This window comes from Paramisgurnus dabryanus, chromosome 1, assembly GCF_030506205.2.
Source record: "Paramisgurnus dabryanus chromosome 1, PD_genome_1.1, whole genome shotgun sequence".
Taxonomy (NCBI): Eukaryota; Metazoa; Chordata; class Actinopteri; order Cypriniformes; family Cobitidae; genus Paramisgurnus; species Paramisgurnus dabryanus.
Window position 1 is genome coordinate 34680503 of NC_133337.1, and position 19840 is coordinate 34700342.

At 37.1% G+C, this 19840-nt stretch overlaps 1 protein-coding gene across 1 annotated transcript in view; it reads left to right on the forward strand.

The window, feature by feature from the left end:
- Positions 1–19840, forward strand: part of gnptab (N-acetylglucosamine-1-phosphate transferase subunits alpha and beta) — a 36321-nt gene that overhangs the window by 13013 nt on the left and 3468 nt on the right. Inside the window, exons 8-20 of the mRNA XM_065268469.2 lie at positions 90–251; positions 531–710; positions 790–960; positions 1066–1189; positions 2476–2682; positions 3809–4776; positions 5049–5248; positions 5482–5701; positions 12109–12222; positions 12411–12496; positions 12575–12673; positions 13895–14062; positions 19488–19578. Of these exons, the coding sequence (XP_065124541.1) occupies positions 90–251; positions 531–710; positions 790–960; positions 1066–1189; positions 2476–2682; positions 3809–4776; positions 5049–5248; positions 5482–5701; positions 12109–12222; positions 12411–12496; positions 12575–12673; positions 13895–14062; positions 19488–19578 (2790 nt within the window). The remainder of the gene's footprint in view (positions 1–89; positions 252–530; positions 711–789; positions 961–1065; positions 1190–2475; positions 2683–3808; positions 4777–5048; positions 5249–5481; positions 5702–12108; positions 12223–12410; positions 12497–12574; positions 12674–13894; positions 14063–19487; positions 19579–19840) is intronic.

The window sequence follows — 19840 nt, forward strand, 5'->3', positions numbered from 1 at the left end:
TTAACTAAGGTGTGGGAACCCTACATGTTTCATTTAGGTTTTGGAGGATTACTGTACTGTTGGTATCATACAGTTCATGTGTATTTCAGATACAGCTTTACTCCGAGGCCAGCATCGCTCTGCTCCACCTCAACACAGCAGAAGAATTTAATGAACTCACCCAGCAGGCCAAGAAGAACCTCACGCTGGATGGTAAAGCGCTCACGGTCAGTCCGGCTTATCTGTTTTGGGACCTGAGCGCAATCTCGCAGGTAAGCACATCACCGTGGTACCCGTAGATTCAATTGAATCATCAATTGCTGTTTTGATAATAAGTGACCCTGTCTGTAAAATCCAGGCTAATGTCTTATTATGAGATTTAAAAGTTTTAATTTCACTCACTCATTTGATTTCAGTATTGTACATGACCTTACTCAGTTAATATGAAAGATATCAAGGTTATATTTTTAAGGTCACATTGTGCACATTTACAAATTTCAGAATGTTTGAAATACATTAATATGTATAGCACATAATATTATCTCATTCAGTCCAAGCAGGATGAGGATGTGTCAGCCAGTCGCTTTGAAGATAACGAAGAATTGCGATATTCGCTTCGATCCATCGAGAAACACGCCCCCTGGGTGCGGCACATCTTCATCGTAACCAACGGCCAGATACCATCATGGCTGAACCTGGATAGTCCACGTATATCCGTGGTTACTCATCAGGTGAGCGCTCTAGACACCTTTTTAGGTTTGTAGGTGTGACCCATCACGTACCTATTTTTAAGTTTGGCTTGTATCACAGGACATTTTCCAGAACCAGTCTCACCTGCCCACGTTCAGTTCTCCAGCCATAGAGACTCACATCCATCGAATTCCAGGACTGTCACAGAAGTTCATCTACCTGAACGATGATGTCATGTTCGGCAAAGACGTTTGGCCGGATGACTTTTACAGTCACTCCAAAGGTCAAAAGGTCAGTATCTGAAACCTATAGAGTAGATATATGTGATTTGAGGATGTATAAAAATCAGTGCATAAGAAGTTTGATAGTCACCTCAGATCTGTTTTGTGTTCACAGGTGTATCTTACGTGGCCTGTTCCAAACTGTGTTGAAGGGTGCCCCGGCTCCTGGATTAAAGATGGCTACTGCGACAAGGCCTGCAATAATTCAGCCTGTGACTGGGATGGAGGAGATTGTCTGGGTATGCTGACAATGTTCACAATAGAACAGACTCATCCACTAAGCTTCGTTCATACCATGAAGCATTTGAGCATTATTGCTGCAATGTCACATTCCCTTTAAATTGAAATGGATTTTGATTGGCTGTCAACAGTTATGCTTCCATCCACCAATTTTAATGTGCATTTTTGAATATTTTGCATAAAAACGCCGTATGGATACGCCAAGAAGTGCATAAATACTGAAAATGCACAAAAAACGAATGCGCTCAATTGAGTGGGATATTTGTTATCAAATTAAAAGAAATGCGCGTAAAATGCAATGGAGAAACATTTACTGAATAAAATCCTAGATGCGCATCAAAAATAGGCATGTGACTTTGACTTTTTTGTCGTAACTGGGGAGTGATGAGACTGCACAACTGGACTAACCAGTGTTGTTTTTCGTCATAAAGTCTGTCATTAGCATGGTTGGGTTTAATGATCTTCCAGAACTATAGATGACAGGGCTGCATTTACTAAGATATGTTTAGCCGCTCTGATGCACAAGTACTTAATTAGGCTTCTTCAATTTTAAGAAATTACGTTTTTTGTTTTCTTTGACTTTCTGAATAAAAACATGATTTATTTGTAAATGTTTTTTACGATATTCCAGTTTTGCACATGTGTTAAATTCGCATCTTTGGATGGTAACATAGTTAATATTTTCTTGTTTATTAACTAACGTAAATTCGCTCTGAATGTGATCCAGTGATATTGTTCCTCTGTATCTTTATATAATTATAGTTGTGGTGTGGTCTTGGTCAAATTTTTTACTTTATTTTTTTTATATTGTGGTGTTTTTTTTACAAATTATTTATCTGTGAGCTTCATAATTTCTTTATTATTTGTTATTTTTATGTTTCCCTCATAATCTTTCATCAATAACGCTGATCTCCCCTCCTCGAAACGATCTCTCTTTTCTTCCGGTCATGAGGGATGGCTCCAGGGGGTGGGACCCGGGAAAAGATCGCAGCGATCCCGCCCTACAGAAGCCATTTTACTGATTTTCATCACGACAAGAAATATAAGACAGTCGCTACTTGTACTTCAGTTTCATTTTGACTTTAAATTTAGAACAATGTTTAAAACTTTGTTTTTTCATCCTTGGTGTGAACGAAACTTAACACTTTGGATCACACCAGTTGTGAGATTTGTGAAATGTTTATGGTCTTCTGCAGCACCGTGAAATGTTTATATAATTAATATTTAGTGATTTAGTAAAATGAATTGAAGTTATTACTTTTGTTGTTTTTGAATTTCTTGGCAGGTACTGCGGATAACAGCCGGTTTAGAGCAGGTGGCGGTTCTGTGATCGGAGGCGGGCCAGCTTGGCAGTTTTCGGGTGGTCTGGGAAAACTAGGAGGCGTGTCCTTTTGTAACCAGGGCTGCGCTAACTCTTGGTTGGCTGATAAATTCTGTGACCAGGCGTGCAACGTTTTGGTCTGCGGGTTTGACGTGGGCGACTGCGGACAAGGTGAGAGTCTTAAGTCATCATGGCATATTTGATTATATTTTTAATAAATGTGACAAAATCAGTCGTAAATCGCACGGGTATATTTGTGGGGGAAAAATACATAGCATGTGTCAAAATTTATGCCAAAAATCATTAGTATATTATGTAAAGATCATTTTCCATATAGATATTTTGTAAGTTTCCCTACGGTAAATATATGAAAACTTGCCTACATGCTCTGTGCATTGCCACCCATTCCTTGGGGTTTTCCCATTTAAGTTTGGGTTTTATATAAAAGCTTACAACTTTCCCCATTCAGTTATCCAGTCCTTCCAGAAAAACGCAGAGTATTTTGTGATCATTGCGGGCAAAAATCCTTGATTTTGCCGCACATTTTCTAAAAAAATTGTGATGGAATATGTGGGAAATTTATGCAATGAAATTATGGGAACTTGCAGAAATTGTGGGAACTTGCAAAAACTGCGGGAACTTTCAAAAACTGTTTGCAACTTTTCAATGATGTTCACGTCACTTCATAACGTTCCTATGGCAACAGGGGACATGGCTGCACTTGTGTGAAGTAAACGCAACATTTTTCAACTTTCTGCTAAGATATATTTGATTTTTGTTACAAAAAGGCGGGGATTATGAAATCATGCAAGCCCCGGATATTTGACGCATGAAAATCTGCAATTTATGCTGCGACAGTGCGCCGCATTTAAAAAAACGGCCCGGCATAAATATGCGGAGTTTGGCTGATTTGGCGCTGAATCATGCGATCGCATAATCACGTTTTTCTGGAGGGACTGGTTAACAAGGTCATTACAGTGGTAAGCCAGTACTAGTAGAGAGCACTAAAACAAACCTTTTCATTAGTATATGCATTGGTAAGGACTTTATTTGGACTTTAAACTTTAAATTCGTTTTTCTCATTATTTAGATTTTTTGCACTTTCAAGTTCGAGATTTTCAAATCCTTGTATCTCATCCAACTATTGTCCTATCCTAACAAATACACCAATGCAAAGCTTATTTATTAAACTTTTAGATGATAAATCTCAAATATATCAAAATTAACCCTTACGACTGGTTTTATGGTCCAGTGTCACAAATGTAGTAACTTAATACTTTTGGTTACCTTTTATCAGATAATTTCAACCAACTGCACCATATAGTCCTCAAGAGGAACCAAACCAATTACATCCTTCCTCAAGGAGAAATCCGACCGTATTTTAGCTTCTCTGGCCTTGCCAACCGTGTGTCAGAGGCGCAGGTCAGCGACAACCCCGTGATCCGTCACACCTCGGTCGCCAACAAATGGAAGACCATCCATCTGCTTCTGCTGCCGGGATACAATACCACCCAGATCCACTACAACATAACCTTTCAGGGCACAGACAACAACGATTTCCTCATGAGTTTCTCCATCACTGTGGATACGCGAGAGCTCCCTAAATCTAATGCGTCCAGTCCAGTGGAAGAGAAGACAGACGGACCCAAACCAACCGTGGTGACCCCAGAACCAGAAGTTGTTCAATTTAAAAACATTTCCAAAGAGAAACTAAGTCCAAGAGTTCGAGACAAAGCCCACGGGACGGTAGAGACCATGCAGGTGCCTGCATTAAATGAATCACTTTTGCCTGAGGAGGTGAAGGTTGAGTTACAAAAACTGAAAGAGAAGCTAATGTTGGGTGACATCACCATTAAAGGCTACAATTTGACCAAAGCGGTGCTGTTGGGGCCCTACAAAGACAAAGCAGAGTATTTGATATACAAAGACCCTACAGAAACGCAAGACCAAGGTTTGAAAGAGGAAAAAGCTCCTTTATTCGATCAAAAAATGAACTTCAAATTAAATAAAAACACTCCAACTCTTGTCCCGGTCAAAATTAATGAAGTCATTCCCAATGCTGAATCGCAATTGTTTGGCATGGAGAAACCTCATATATCTAAGCTCCTCAACACACTGGTGGGCAACATGTCCAAGGAGAAAATTTCAGAAAATGAAGGCCACCTGCGCGGACGGCCCATGAGTCGAAAACTTCAGCACTATGCTGGCGCGGACCGGGGATTTCTTCCTTGGGAGAGAAGAAAGTTCTTTCAAGATCTGCTGGAGGTGAGTTGTATTATTAAACCCAATGCATACCTCATCCTCAAAACCAAACCATACATACAATATGATAATTTGGGGTATTTGCTTCTGTATTTAGATGTGCGGTCACCCCCAACTTTGTATTGTGCATGTGGCTTGAATATATAGTTTTATTTCTATTTATGCATTTGTCAGTTAAAATATTCCCTAAAATTCAAACCCATGACTTTGCTGTTGCTAGCGCTAGGCTGTACAATTTGTGATGCTAGACACCAGTTGTTCTTTGTGCTACGCAGGAAGGGGAGCGTCTGGAGAGAGAGCTGCGGTATAAAGCTGTCAGGACCGCCACGGGGCGAAAGTTACAGGATACGTTTGCTGACTCGCTCCGCTATGTCAACAGACTTCTAAACGGCAAATTCGGCTACACCTCCCGTAAAGTTCCTGCTCACATGCCTCACATGATTGACAGGCTCATTATGCAGGAGCTGCAGGACACGTAAGGGTCTTTAACGTACCAATCTGAGCGAAGGCAACATGCAAAGGGTGGAAAGGAATAATTTGTATTCCAGCCTGTTTCACCTTTATTTAAATTTTTTGTATGACCTTACTCAGTCGATATTAAATATATTTTTACAGAATGTACTTTACATTGTGTAGGATGAATTTATGTAGAAAACATAAAATGACTTCAGTTAGGGTCACATTTTGTATTGCGTCTCTCTTTGTCAGTTTCCCTGATGACTTTGATGAGACCTCCTCACATTCTGTGCGACAATGGAACGACATGCAGTTCGCCTTCTCCTATTTCTACTTCCTGATGAGCGCGATACAGCAGCTCAATATTTCCGAAGTGTTCGATGAAATCGACACGGACCACTCCGGCGTGCTCTCTGACCGGGAAATCCGCACATTGGCCACACGTATCCACGAACTCCCTTTAAGTCTTCAGGTATGCGCCTCCTCCTACAGCTAGTTTTTATGTATACATCAGTAGATGAAGAGCTAACAAATGGCTCAGATTACATAGATTTGTGTTCACTAACACCACACGGTAGTTTATATCAAACCATAAACAACATAGAGTGTGTATTGCAGCAGCTCTATACATCTAGGTATCATTTTACAATTGAACAAGGCAGTCAAATTCATTATGTGGTAGTAATTGCAAGTGGAACGACAATACCATATGTTATGAACATATTACACGGCTCGTTGGAATGCTTGATTCTGATTGGCCAATCGCAACATTTGCACGTTTGTTATTCGCAGATAACAACCGCTTAAACTCTTGAACTCTTTCCCTGCAAAGGAAAAGTTAACTCGTCAATTAAAAGAAAACGCCTCCCTGCCAATGACAAGTTTTTCCAGCAATCCGTATTACCGCTATTATCCACCAGATGGTGCTCTTACCCAACTTGTAAAACCCAGAAGCAACCCCTTAGCGCAAACAGTTCAAACTCAGTGTATGCTTTGAGTAGAGGTCGACCAATATGGGTTGTTTATGGCCGATATAACACAAATGTTATCAAAGTAAATGATAAACAAAGAGACAATTGGTGAAACTAAAAAAACATTAGTTATGCCTAAAATGTATAAAACTACACATTTAAAGTACTTTTACAATACATAATTAATGTGAATCTGACATCTTATGGTACTGTTTGAATAAGTGTGATAAATAGTTCTTCCAGAAAAAACACAGAAAAAAGACTTTTTTGTGATTGTTATGGGCAAAAATCCTTGATCTTGCAGCACGCTTTCTTAAAAAATGCGATGGAATATGTGGTACGGCTGGGAAAAAAACCTGGTCGATTAAAAATCGATTCTCGAAGGTCACGAATGCATTTGAAAATTAGAAATGGGTTCTGTTTTAATGTAACCAAGTGTACCTAAAATAAAAAAGTGTAATATTGAGGTTGGTGGCCCTTAATTTCTTTTTATTAATTACCCACTTGTAAACTTATGTTCACTGTTTTTTTTATAAATAAAGTATTTGTATTAAATATATATTCATAGAGTTGAATCGATAATAGAGTATAAAAATCGGCCCGAGAATTGGAATCGGACGGGAAATGGAAATCGAATCGATCCGATAGCTTATGAATCGAATCGATCCGGACCATCTTAATCGATACCCAGCCCTAATATGCGGGATATTTATGCATTTTTATGCAATGGAATTGTGGGAACTTGCCAAAATTTGCGTTTTGCAGCTTTTCATTGATGTTCATGTCGCATAATTACTTCACTTCCTAACATTCCCATGGCAACAGGGGACATGGCTGTGCTTGTGTGAAGTAAATGCAAAATTTTTCAACTTTCTGCTAAGATATATATGACTTTTTGCTATGAAAATGCGGTGATTATGAAATCATGCAAGCCCTGCATATTTTGCGAGCAGAAATCTGAAATTTATGTGGTGAAAGTGCGGCATATTTAAAAAATGCGGCCCCCGCATAAATACAGTCAGCTCCATAAATATTGGGACAGAGGCTAATTTTGTGTTATTTTAGCTGTTTAGCTAAATGTATTCCAGTTACAGTCATATTATGACTATTGGCTTACAGTGCACACTCTCAGCTTTATTTTGAGGGTATTCACATCAAAATTGGCTGAAGGATTTAGGAATTTCAGCAGTTTAATATGTAGCTCCCCCTTTTCAAAGGGGTCAAAAATAATGGGACAGTTGGCTTAAAACCTGTTTTATGGACAGGTATTGTCTATTTATTAAATCATTTCCTTATGAATGACAGATGTTAAGGTCTGGAGTTGATTTTAAGTTTGGTTTTTGCATTTGAAAGCTGTGGCTGTGAACCCAATTCATTTGATTCAGGGACATCTCCATACAAGTGATACAGACCATATTTAGGTTTCAAAAACACAACAAATCCATCAGAGAGATAGCAGGAACATTAAGAGTGGCCAGATCAACAATTTGGTGCATACTGATTAAAAAAAACAACACACAGGTGAGCTCAGCAACATAAAAATCTTGTATGTCTATATAGGATAACAGTGGTGGATGATCACATTATCCTCTCCATGACTGCCACACTTAAAATCAACTCCAGACCTTAACATCTGTCATTCATGAGGAAATGATTTAATAAATAGACAATACCTGTCCATAAAACAGCTTTTAAGCCAACTGTCCCATTACTTTTGACCCCTTTGTAAAGGGGGAGCTACATATTAAACGGCTGTAATTCCTAAATCCTTCAGCCAATTTTGATTTGAATACCCTCAAAATAAAGCTGAGAGTATGTACTGTAAGACAATAGTCATAATATGACTGTAACTGGAATACATTTTGGTAAACAGCTAAAATAACACAAAATGTGCCTCTGTCCCAATATTTATGGAGCTGACTGTATACGGACTTTGGCTGTTTATGCATTGAATCATGCGATCGCATAATCGCGTTTTTCTGAAGGGACTGGTTAAACTAGTAAGGTGATGTGCGTGACACAACATAACGTCATGTTGAAAAGTGAATAATGATTGTTAACTTTACTGTCTGTACTTTGGCTTTACATTAAGTGACACAGAGTGTCTTTTTATTACAAACATCAAATTTAAGTAATAGAGAAATTTACTGGCCGATAAAAAAGATTTTTCGACCCATGCCGATAATTTAAAAACATCCAAATATTGTCTGATATATCGGCCTCTGCAATATTTTTTGTCCTATCGCTAGATTTGAGGATCGCTCTGAATCTGATTTCTATCAAAAGTCTTTAACAAAAATGCAATAATCTTAGCCTTTTGCCCAAAATTTTGTATTTTTGCAGAAACCTACCCATATTTAAGAGCTGATAAAAGGGAACAAATGAAACGTCTTTAAAAAAAAACGCTGGCGGGGAAAGAGATAAATATAAAAATGTATTTTAATAAGATATATTACTTTATATTTACAAATAATTAAACCAAATAGCGTGTTTGTGACATTTAAAGGGGACAGAGAATGAAAACCATTTTTACCATCTCTTTGTTGAATAATGTTAGTCTACCCGCATTCACGAACATACAAAAAGTGCTAGACATGCTAAACATCTCAGTCTCATAGAAATTCCTCTTTTAGAAATGTCAGCCAGAAAACGGCACAATCTGAAAAACTGATGCTTATGACATCACAGGCATCTAACTGCCCCTCCATTTTAAAAGAATTGGCTACATTTTTTGAGTGGCAGCAAAGTCAGCCAATCAGTAATGAGATTTCAAGTTAAGCCAGTAGGGGGAGCCAAATAGGAGCAAAACCACTTGTTTAAAATCCCCCACCCTAAAAGAGCTATCTGAGAGAGGTTTTTAGGAAGCTTCTAAGGCATTACAGACCCAAACAAAAAATTTTTTGTCTACATGTGTCATTACAGAACAAGGATAAATACCCCGTTCAATCCTTCTATGTCACCTTTAAACGTTTTTGTCTTTTCTTAAAACCGAAAATAAGCAGGTTTTCCTTGTGGAAGGTTAAAAATGAGGAAATACAATATTTCAAATCAATATTTAATGTTCCTTACCTTACTTATGAGGTAAATAGTTGTGTATTAAGTAGGGTTGGGTACCGAAACGCGGTGCCATTATGGCACCGAAGCCTATATGGGCGGTACCTACCGGACCGAATCAGAACACAGATTTCGGTGCCTCATTTCGGTGCCTCTTAATGCATGAACGGTTGACTGAAGTATTTTGCTCTCTGTAACGCAAAAAGCATAATCACACAAGCACAGCACAATCGCTAGTTAAATTATACTGCACTCATATGGTGTAAATAATTTCCTCACTTACAAAATTCACGTGAATGGGAAAGTCGGAAAGATTTGATAATACAGAGGATTCAAGTTTGATTTCTTCGCTTATGTGAGTTTGTTCATATTTTACATTATTGTAGTTTTATATTGGTTTCCATTTTTTTATCAATCATTTTTTTTGAAAAATCTAAGGATCTTAGATGTATTTATGTTATAGGGCGGATAAAATGTTTTCCGTCTATTCGTTTTTGTCAAACGTTTGGTTTAATATAAGCGAGTCATTTTACATTTTTATTGTTGTTCTGTTTTAATAAAAAAAAAAAGAACAAATTAGCATTCGTAGTAATGAAAATTATGTCAATTAAATCTTTCATTTATTTGTGTTTTAACGCAGATACCATCCCTCGAATTCGTTTTATTAATAAACAAGCAATATAAGCAAGTTTGTCATTGGAGCTACTATTTTATTGGAGTTGAGTTTTTCGTTAAGAGTAATAATGAACAAACATTTTAAAAATTAATTTTATTAATAAATGGAACTATTAAATAATCTAATGTTAAAGATTAAATAGCCAACTTTTAAACTTCTTTGCCAAATATATTTTCATTTAAAATTTGCGCTGTGTTTAATAAGTTTAAAATGTGAAAAAATCCTCATCTGCACATCCCTAATAAAACAAATCGAACAAATTTTGTATGAATATATGTCCAGGTTATTTTTATATTCTGACTTAAAAGAACAATTTGGAAAATGAGATCCTCAGAGGAGCGCGTGAATGCCGCAATTGATCTGACGGCAGCTTATTTTATATTTTATATGGTTTATAAAAAAAGGGAATATCCCGCACATTATTAACTTGCAAAAAGCATTATTTTGCAACTTAATAGTGTGCGGGATATTCCCTTTTTTTATAAATGTTTGGTGGACTTCATTGTCTCTTCATCCAACGCACCTAACCGGAACTAACAGGTGTGCGACATTGTTCTTCTATTAAATATTTTATATGGTAACATTCCTTCAGAGAATTTGCTAAAACGTATTACCTCACTAATGTTTTTATTAGTACTTCGGCTGATATTCGCCTGAGATGGCCCGCGGCAGTAACGAGTGTCAAGTTCATCGAAGACAAGCAGAAAGCGTCAAAACGTGAATGGTTTTACAAGCCGAAAAGAAAATATTTTGGGTGAATTCCAAATGCCGTTTTGCGCCATTGAAGGGCACTTCACGAAGAGGATTTCGCATGAGCAGTCAATCCAAATAAAGAGAAAAAGAGGCTGTATTTTATTGCTCTATTTGCCAAGTGTGTTTAATTAGCCACATTATGAGACACACAATTGCACAACTTTCTCTAGAGTTCTCTAGCAGCCGCGCAGGCCTTAACCAATCATTGAACAGATTATTAACAACCAATCTTAGAACATTTTTCTGAGCTCAAAGTGGAGTGTTGAGAAGATTTTATTTATTTCACAAATCAAAAATTTCATAAAAAAGAAATCAAGAATGCAGGTCTTAAAAGATGATGGTGCTTTAGGCAAATCATTAATAAACAAATGACAAACAGAGAAGAATTTTCATTGTGTTTTATGCTGTACTTTCATCTACCATCTTTCTGTGACTCTTTTTTTAAAAGTACCGCTTTAGGCACCGTTTAGGCACCGGAACCGTTTTAAAAGTATCGATTTGGCACCGGTATCGAAAAAAACCCAAACAATACCCATCCCTAGTATTAAGTGGAAAAAACGTACAGACAGCTGGTTGTTTTGGTGAAATAAGCCCCTTTGGTGTGATACAAGATTACACTGTCGATGCTTTTTTCTGCGATAACATCCGTCTGTCTATACATTATCCCACCGTGTGTCTCAATTCGTTCCCTAGCTCCCGAGGTCGTGAATCAGTATATCGTGTACGCGGGTTCGGGCACTGGTAAGGACCCTAGCTCACTTGACATTGGGACACTGTTCACTTATTTTTCTGTCACGTGGATGCTTAAGCGCGTTGTAATCACTCACAGCTGTTACTCATTAACAACCGGCAAAACCAACATCTCTCTGACTTAATTTTAAAAACAGTACATTGTGAAAAATGCTGTCATTATTCTCTTACAGATCTGTGCATAAAATTGGAGGCATATAATTAAATTTTTCATGTAATAAATATATTTACAATTTTAAATAAATATTATTATTTTAAATATTGAGTAGATTGTGGTCCCTTACTGTGTAGCAATGTGTGTTTATATTTACAACTAAAACAAACATTTGTCTTTATAAAAGTTCTGTAACATTTCATAAAGTTTATTAAGTTGGATCACATGATGTTCAGTTGGCGAGCTTCAGAAAAGGTCACGTGATTTCCGGTTAGGGAACATAGGGACCATCGATGCTCACTGGTTTTTGCGTTGCATTGTGGGAATTTTTAGGGAACGAACGTTCCAGTGCACTGAACGGATTTTGCGATTGAGACAGCCCTTAAAATGTCTGACTCCCTGATCAGTGCCCTGACTACTGAACAAGGGAGCTGATTGAGACACACGGCCATACTTATATTAGTGTTTTTCTGTGTTAACTGTGTGTTAAAAAATGAATTTCCTGTTTGTTTGTTTGATAGGATTTGACCAGTCTGGAGCAGATGCTAATAAATTGTTCGAAGACACTTCCATCAAACCTCACACAACTTCACACTGTCAGCCCCACCCAGGAAGCTTATTATGACCCTAGCATGGTAAGGACTTTTAATACATTCAGTTTGTTTTAATGATAAATGAACAAAGTAATGTGTAATTGTTGGATTGCTTGTTGAAATGTTTTTATTTATTTTTGTCCTGACAATTAAACCTCTGACATTGACTCCCATGCTTGAACTGCTGAAACACTTTGTTGACTCTGGTAAATATTTTGATCTGTCTGCAGCCCCCAGTAACAAAAGGTTTAGTCATCCACTGTAAACCCATCACAGAGAGGATACTCAAAGCCTTCAAGGACCAAAATAAATACAAGTAGGCCCTGCAAAACCACACACACTTCAGCTGAAGCAATCCTGCGGTCTTTGCAGTCAGAGTTTTGTTCTGTTACAGGTTTGAAATAATGGGGGAGGAGGAGATAGCTTTTAAAATGATACGGACCAACGTCTCGCATGTTGTCGGGCAGCTAGATGACATCAGGAAGAACCCTAGGTATGTACAGGGTCCTGTCACAGTCTTTGGTGCCCCATGTAATGCCTGAAGTAATCGTGTTTATGACTGTACTGTATGTATTCATTTGGGTTGGTTCGATTAACATTTACATTTATGCATTTGGCAAACGCTTTTATCCACAGCGTTTATTTTAATTTCCTTTACATTTAGTTTTTTATATTTTGAGACAAGGCACAATTTAATAAAGCACCAAAATAAATATCTTTAATTTTGTGTTTAAAGGGGACATATCACAATAATTTTTTAAGATATAAAAAAATTTGGTGTCCCCAGAATACTCATTTGAAGTTTTAGCTCAAAATACCATATAGATAATTTATTATAACATGTTAAAATTGACACTTTGTAGGTGTGAGCAAAAATGTGCCATTTTGGGTGTGTCCTTTAAAATGCAAACACTGATCACAATGATGGTGATTTGATGCAATTTAAACTCAATTGTTCTGTCAATTATTTTTTTTCTCTCTGCACTAAATGGCAGTGCTGTGGATGGATAGTGCAGATTAAGGGGCGGTGTTATTATAATAAGAGCTCCTTATGACATCACAAGGAGAGCCTAATTTCAATGACCTAATTTTTCATGTGCTTTCAGAGAATGGTTTACCAAAACAAGTTACTGGGTTGATCTTTTTCACATTTTCTGGGTTGATAGAAGCACTGGGGACCCAATCATAGCACTTAAACATGGAAAAAGTCAGACTTTCATGCCATGGCTTCTTTAAAATAATTTATAAACCATTTTGGGTTCTACTTGGTATTCTGCTTTTTATGTGTCATGATGGATAGCCCCACCCAGATATTTTTTCTTGGTCTGAAATGGCATTTATAAAAAATCAATATCAATAAACTTATGTGTTCTGATTGGCTGTTTGTTTTATAGGAAAGCAATTAGACACTTAAAACTTGCAGCATTACTTATTAAATATTATTTGTCGTTTTGTACTTATCATAAATTAAGTCCGGGAAATGTCAATATATTGTTTATTGTCAATATAAATTGATAGTAATGTTAAGCTCTGAAATATATCATTGCCTAGAAATAAAAGCTCATTCAGTTTAGATCTTGGATCTATGGAAATTCATTGGTCAAAAGATGTCGGAGCCCGGCAAACCATGGCTTAATGTGAATAACGCTACAGTTTCCTTTCATTTGAATATAAGGTTAAGTGACTAAACCCTCACCATTTGTTTTCCATATAGGAAATTTATCTGCTTGAATGACAACATAGACCACAGCCATAAGGATGCCAGCACAGTCAAAGCTGTTCTGAGGGATTTCTATGAATCCATGTTCCCACTGGCGTCCCAATTTGAGCTGCCCAAAGAATACAGAAACCGTTTCCTGCACATGTCTGAACTACAGGAGTGGTAAGACTTCAGTCACAAACAAATGTTTTATGTGCAAAGAAAAAGGGGGGAAATACTCAAGGTTTGACACCTACCAAAACAGGTGAAACTGGTATGTGTGCATACCACAGGTTTAATCATTACAATCTGGTTAATACAGAGGAAGCTATTTCAGGATTTGTGGTTGTGTTTTATGTAATAAGAAGCAATGCAATATCAACTTTATCTGAAGCGACCGGTTTTGGGTGTACATTTTATCATACTCATGATCTTGGTGTAACTCCTGTCAAGTGCACAGTGTCTGCGTCATTCAGGACATATGAAATTAATAGGGAGCCCCAGCATACACGCATTCTTTTCAATTAATTCTGAAAATTAGGGGACCAATGGATTATCGGTGCCGATATTAAGTGTTTTTATGGTTATCGGTACTGGACATTTTCGAAACCGATTTAGCGATTAAAATAAATTCATTTTTGAAATGCGCTGAGCCCCAGCATACACACATGCTTTTCAAATAATTCCGAAAATTAGGGATCAATCGATTATCGGTGCCGATATTAAGTGTTTTTATGGTTATCGGTACTGGACATTTTCAAAACCGATTTAGCGATTAAAATAAATTCATTTTTGAAATGCGCTGATCCCCAGCATACACACATGCTTTTCAAATAATTCCGAAAATTAGGGATCAATCGATTATCGGTGCCGATATTAAGTGTTTTTATGGTTATCGGTACTGGACATTTTCAAAACCGATTTAGCGATTAAAATAAATTCATTTTTGAAATGCGCTGATCCCCAGCATACACACATGCTTTTCAAATAATTCCGAAAATTAGGGATCAATCGATTATCGGTGCCGATATTAAGTGTTTTTATTAGAGCCCGACCGATTTATCATTTTGCCGATTTTATCGGCCGATATGAGCCTGTGGCAGATATATCTTTATTGGCGTATAACCTGCAGATATGAAGCCAATATGAACGTTCCTTACAGAAGACATTAAATGCTTTTGAAAGATGTAAGTACTTGTTTGTCCAGCAGAGTGCGCCCTACTGGTTGCTAATGGTGACCCAGGTCACTCACTGTAGTGACACCAGCCAACCCCCCTTCACTTCAGTTCAGGTGGTGGCAGTCACGCGGTTTCTTCACAACATTTTACACCTGGTATTAAGACGCGCTTTGGTCGATTGGATTATAAGTGGGCTAGAAAGACACATTCCGGTTTACATTTGGTGTTTTTAATCCGTCTCTTTTGTCCACTTGCGAGTTGTTTAAAACGCAAGCGGAAGAAATGACGCGAGGCGGAGAAAGGACACGCTTTAACTGACGCGCAGTCTGAGGGAGTATAGCTGCTTGTGCTGTTACTGAACATGCTCATTTCAAAGCAATTGATTAAATAAGCTCGCGCAACTTTACACCCTCGCTAAATAAAAGAGGCGGAGAGCAGACGCTTTAGTTTTATAAAAGTTTAAAGTCCCGGCAGAACACTGTGGGTTCGTGTTATAAAAACGTTGTGCAGTACATTAAACATAAGCCTACATCATTATGTTGTCAGCAAGTCAAGCATTGTCGTCTTAACAGTAAGTTTCTAATTAATTTGTGAAGTACATAACTTATTGTAAAGCTAATAAACAATGACTTCATAAGTTTCCATTCAAAATAAGCCCAATATAACATTATTCTCGTCAAAACTGACAAACATTTAAGTTATATGTATTTTGTTTTGTTTGTGTTTTAAAGTTATTTATAATTAGTCAAGTTTACTGGATAACTATTTTGGATAATAAAGTTTATTGTTAACTTGTAAAACACACCTGCCTATATTACATATCTTTGTCACGTCATTTTAAGTGTTTGATCACCACATTTGTGAGTGATCATTGCAAAAAAAGTATTTATATATAGTATATTCTGTTAATGTATATAGTGTATTATATGTACAGTAGCCTGCTGTAGTATAATATACTGTAGTATATGTGTACTGTACTATAATATACACATAAGGAATATCGGCCGATATAATAATAATAATACCTTTATTTTTTTATATATATATCGTTATCAGTGTTTTTTTACTCCCTAATATCTGTATCGGCATCGTTCCCAAAAAATGCATATCGGTCGGGCTCTAGTTTTTATGGTTATCGGTACTGAACATTTTCAAAACCGATTAAGCGATTAAAATAATTTCATTTTTGAAATGCGCTTGGCCCCAGCATACACACCGGATAATAAACTATATCCAGTTTATATATATATATATATATAGTTTTCATAAGGCTGGCTTTCTTCTCCTTACATCCAAAAACGCACTTATTCTTTTGTGCCTAATATTTTTTATTTATTTTGAAATGTGCTGATTTGTTGAAAGTCTGAGTCTGGCACTTTTTATTATTATTATTATTATTATTATTATTATTATTATTGTTGTTATTATTATTATTTATTGTTGTTATTATTAGCCGTTTTCAGAGAAAAATACAAAATATTTTTTTTGTCATAGCCCTTATTATTCTTAATATTGACACAAAATTTTACACCAGACATGTATAACGGTTTAATATATTAGTTATCGGTCTAGTTGATCTGTAATAATTGTCATCGGCCTTGAAAAAACCCTAACAATGAACCTAAATGTACTTTTTTTTTGTATTGTCCTTCAATGTTTTTGTTGCAGTGAGTTTTTTACAATGTGTATTTTTAGTTTTAGTTCCGTAATTTATATCCGCTTCTGTTGCGTAACTTCAATAAATTACAATAGACAATCCTCCTGTCATCACGGTGAGAAGATGGGCAAAAGCTGTCAACGCGGTATGTAATTCTCGGAATGGGGAGTTGGTGGGTGCAGGGTTTGTGACTGAAAATTAAGACCTCTACATTCACCATTCATGCACACCCAGATCATCTCTCCGTTACACCCAGATGCCCCATAAAGCGCCAGCAGAGTCTTATGACCCGCCTGCCTGCCAGTGCAGAGGGACTGGGTGTTATTTTTGGATACTGCCGTGCACAAACAACCCCATTGGCTCAGCTGAATAGCTCTGTGTCTGAGCAGATTCAAAAGGCACAGATGCACGCTACTCACAAAAGGGGAACAAACCCGATGATGCCACCTTGTCACCCTATCGCTTTGGACAGCCTGTCAGGTGACTTCAGAATCTGAGCTAAAGCCAGCACGCAAGGACCACTGTGAGGTGTCAGTCATCTTGATAAATATGCAGTTTTGATGTCGGCAAGAACTGAGACATTGATCGTGTGCCGACGGCTATAAATATTGACCTGCCATTACAACAAGGCCATTAGCTTTTTATATTTCTGACTTTTCTCCAAGTTTGGGATTTTGTTAGTAGAAGGTCTGTAATAACCCACCTACCTAATGGAAAGTCATTGCAATTCATTTCAATGGGGGTTGATTACATGCTCATGCAATCACATACTTGCACAAGTAGATACCATGTGACTTATCAGCTGCAGGAACATGATGTCATGACAGTGCTGATTGGCCGATGTTACCGTGGTGACAAGCCCTTTCATTATTGACTTATTGCCCTAAGTTGCGACATCAAAGGTAGATGTCAGGGCAAATATATTATTATGCAAAAGTCTTAAGCCAACATCAGCTTTGTTGTTTTAGCGGTTTTAACAACCATCTGTGTGCTTTTGCTGTCTATAAGAAGATACAGACAGAAATACTGGAAATAGGCACACCAAATGTAACCCCCCACACACCATTTTCAAAACAAAATGTTTTCATCTGGAAAATGTGAGTAGTAGTGTGACCTTGCTTGGCACGAAGCACATCTTGAACTCTTTTGAGGACACTGAAGTCATTTGATTAGAATAGAGACTGAGAAATAATCATATATGGTCATTATACCAATACAAAAACACTTCTGCACAGTATTGTAATGCTGCGTACACACCAAACGTGAAGCATAGCGTTTCTCACCCTAAATTATTCGCGGGATTAAATGTGTCATGAAAATTTTTCGTTCGAGTTGAATACTATCAACTTGATGCATTTTAGGCGAATAGCGTGTGTTTTCGCGGCAATCGCGTGATCCAATTTGCATCATTTGCATCGCCCCCGAATCTAATTGCGTCTTTGCATTGAATTTGTATGTAATCTACTCGAACAAATCATTGAATTCGCGTTTGATGTGTACGCTCCGTTAGTGCTTTTAAAGTCTGTGTAAAGTCATTTCAGAGAATTATAATTGTTAGAAATGTATTGCTGAAACACATTGCAAAGACTGTTTATTACTGAATTGTGTAGTTCACATTTCTGAGTTCAGGAATATTTGGGCGGGGCTAAAATGGTGGCTCGATGATGCACTAGAGCCACCGAGCTTGGCCCCGCCCCTAAAACAATTGCGAGTATCCATTCTGGTAGTAGCTGTATTTGAAAGCTGAGAGAGATGACACCCATCGTTTGAGAGCAGAGAATCCTGCCTGTTTTTCCAAGATTTTTATAACTTATTTTATTTATTTGGCTTTTTTTAATCATTCAGTTTTGGATGTGATGTCACTAACTGAGAACACGTTTAAAATCAGACTTTACACACACTTTAATGCTTTCAAGAGCCCTCTAAAACATATCATCAATGGCAAAACCTATATTGTAATATGTACTAAGGGCTGCATAATATTTAATCATAATTAATCGTTTGCAGAATGAAAGTTTTTTTTTTGTTTTTATCGTGTGTGTACTGTGTATAATAATTATTATGTATTTATAAATACACACACATGCACCTATATATTTAAGAAATAATTGCATGTGTATATACATTTTTTGTATTTATTTATAATTTATGTTATATATAAATATATATACTTAAAAAATGTAATCCCTAATATATTATTTATATATATATATATTTTTTTTTTAAACACAAGCCAATGGAAAATCCAATGGCTTAAATTAAGATGAGATTCTGGCAGCAATGGGTTAAGTAGACCATGCCAGAGATATTATAAGAGCAGATGATCACAGTTTCCCATTTGTGCGTGCGTGCGTGTGTATATGTACATATATATAGACTATAATACTGCAGCTGATTTAGTTTTAAATAGACCTGTGTGTATGTATATATATATGTATATACAGTGTATATATATACACTACACACATTTGCTGTGGTCACGCCTTGTAGTTCACCGAAAAAACTAATTTTCTCACATTTTTCAGCAAATTTACATCACCGAAGATGAAAGTACAAACAGTACATATTTTTGAGTGAATTTGATCTAAAGATGCACAATTTATGATACCATTGTTGTTTTATTTCTTCAAAATTGGTTTTAGACTGTTTAAGAGCTGTACTATTTTAAACCTATAAATATCTGTGCAGAGCTGATAGCAATATGTCTCCCTAGTGCACCAACTTGCCTTAAAGGGACTTTGGACATGCCCAACCTTGTATTTGTGTTTCACAGGCGGATATACAGGGACAAGCTAAAGTTCTGGACCCACTGCGTGCTGGTGACCTTGGTCATCTTCACAGTCCTGTCATTCTTTGCCGAGCAGGTCAGTAGGGTTCCATTGTTCATTTTTATTGTCACTTTCTCACCCAGGCCCACACACGCAGAGGCCGGTCAGCTGAGGCTGTGTAGTGTCAAATAACACATCGGTGCTATTAGTAAATAATCTGTCAAAATTTACCCAGAAGCCCTCTGTTAAGGTGTTCTTTTAAGGAAGTGGTAGGTTAAAATGGTCGTCTGACATCATCTTGATGATTAGTTGACATTTCTCAGACCCAGTAGCATGCGGTAAATAGCGGCAGCATTTC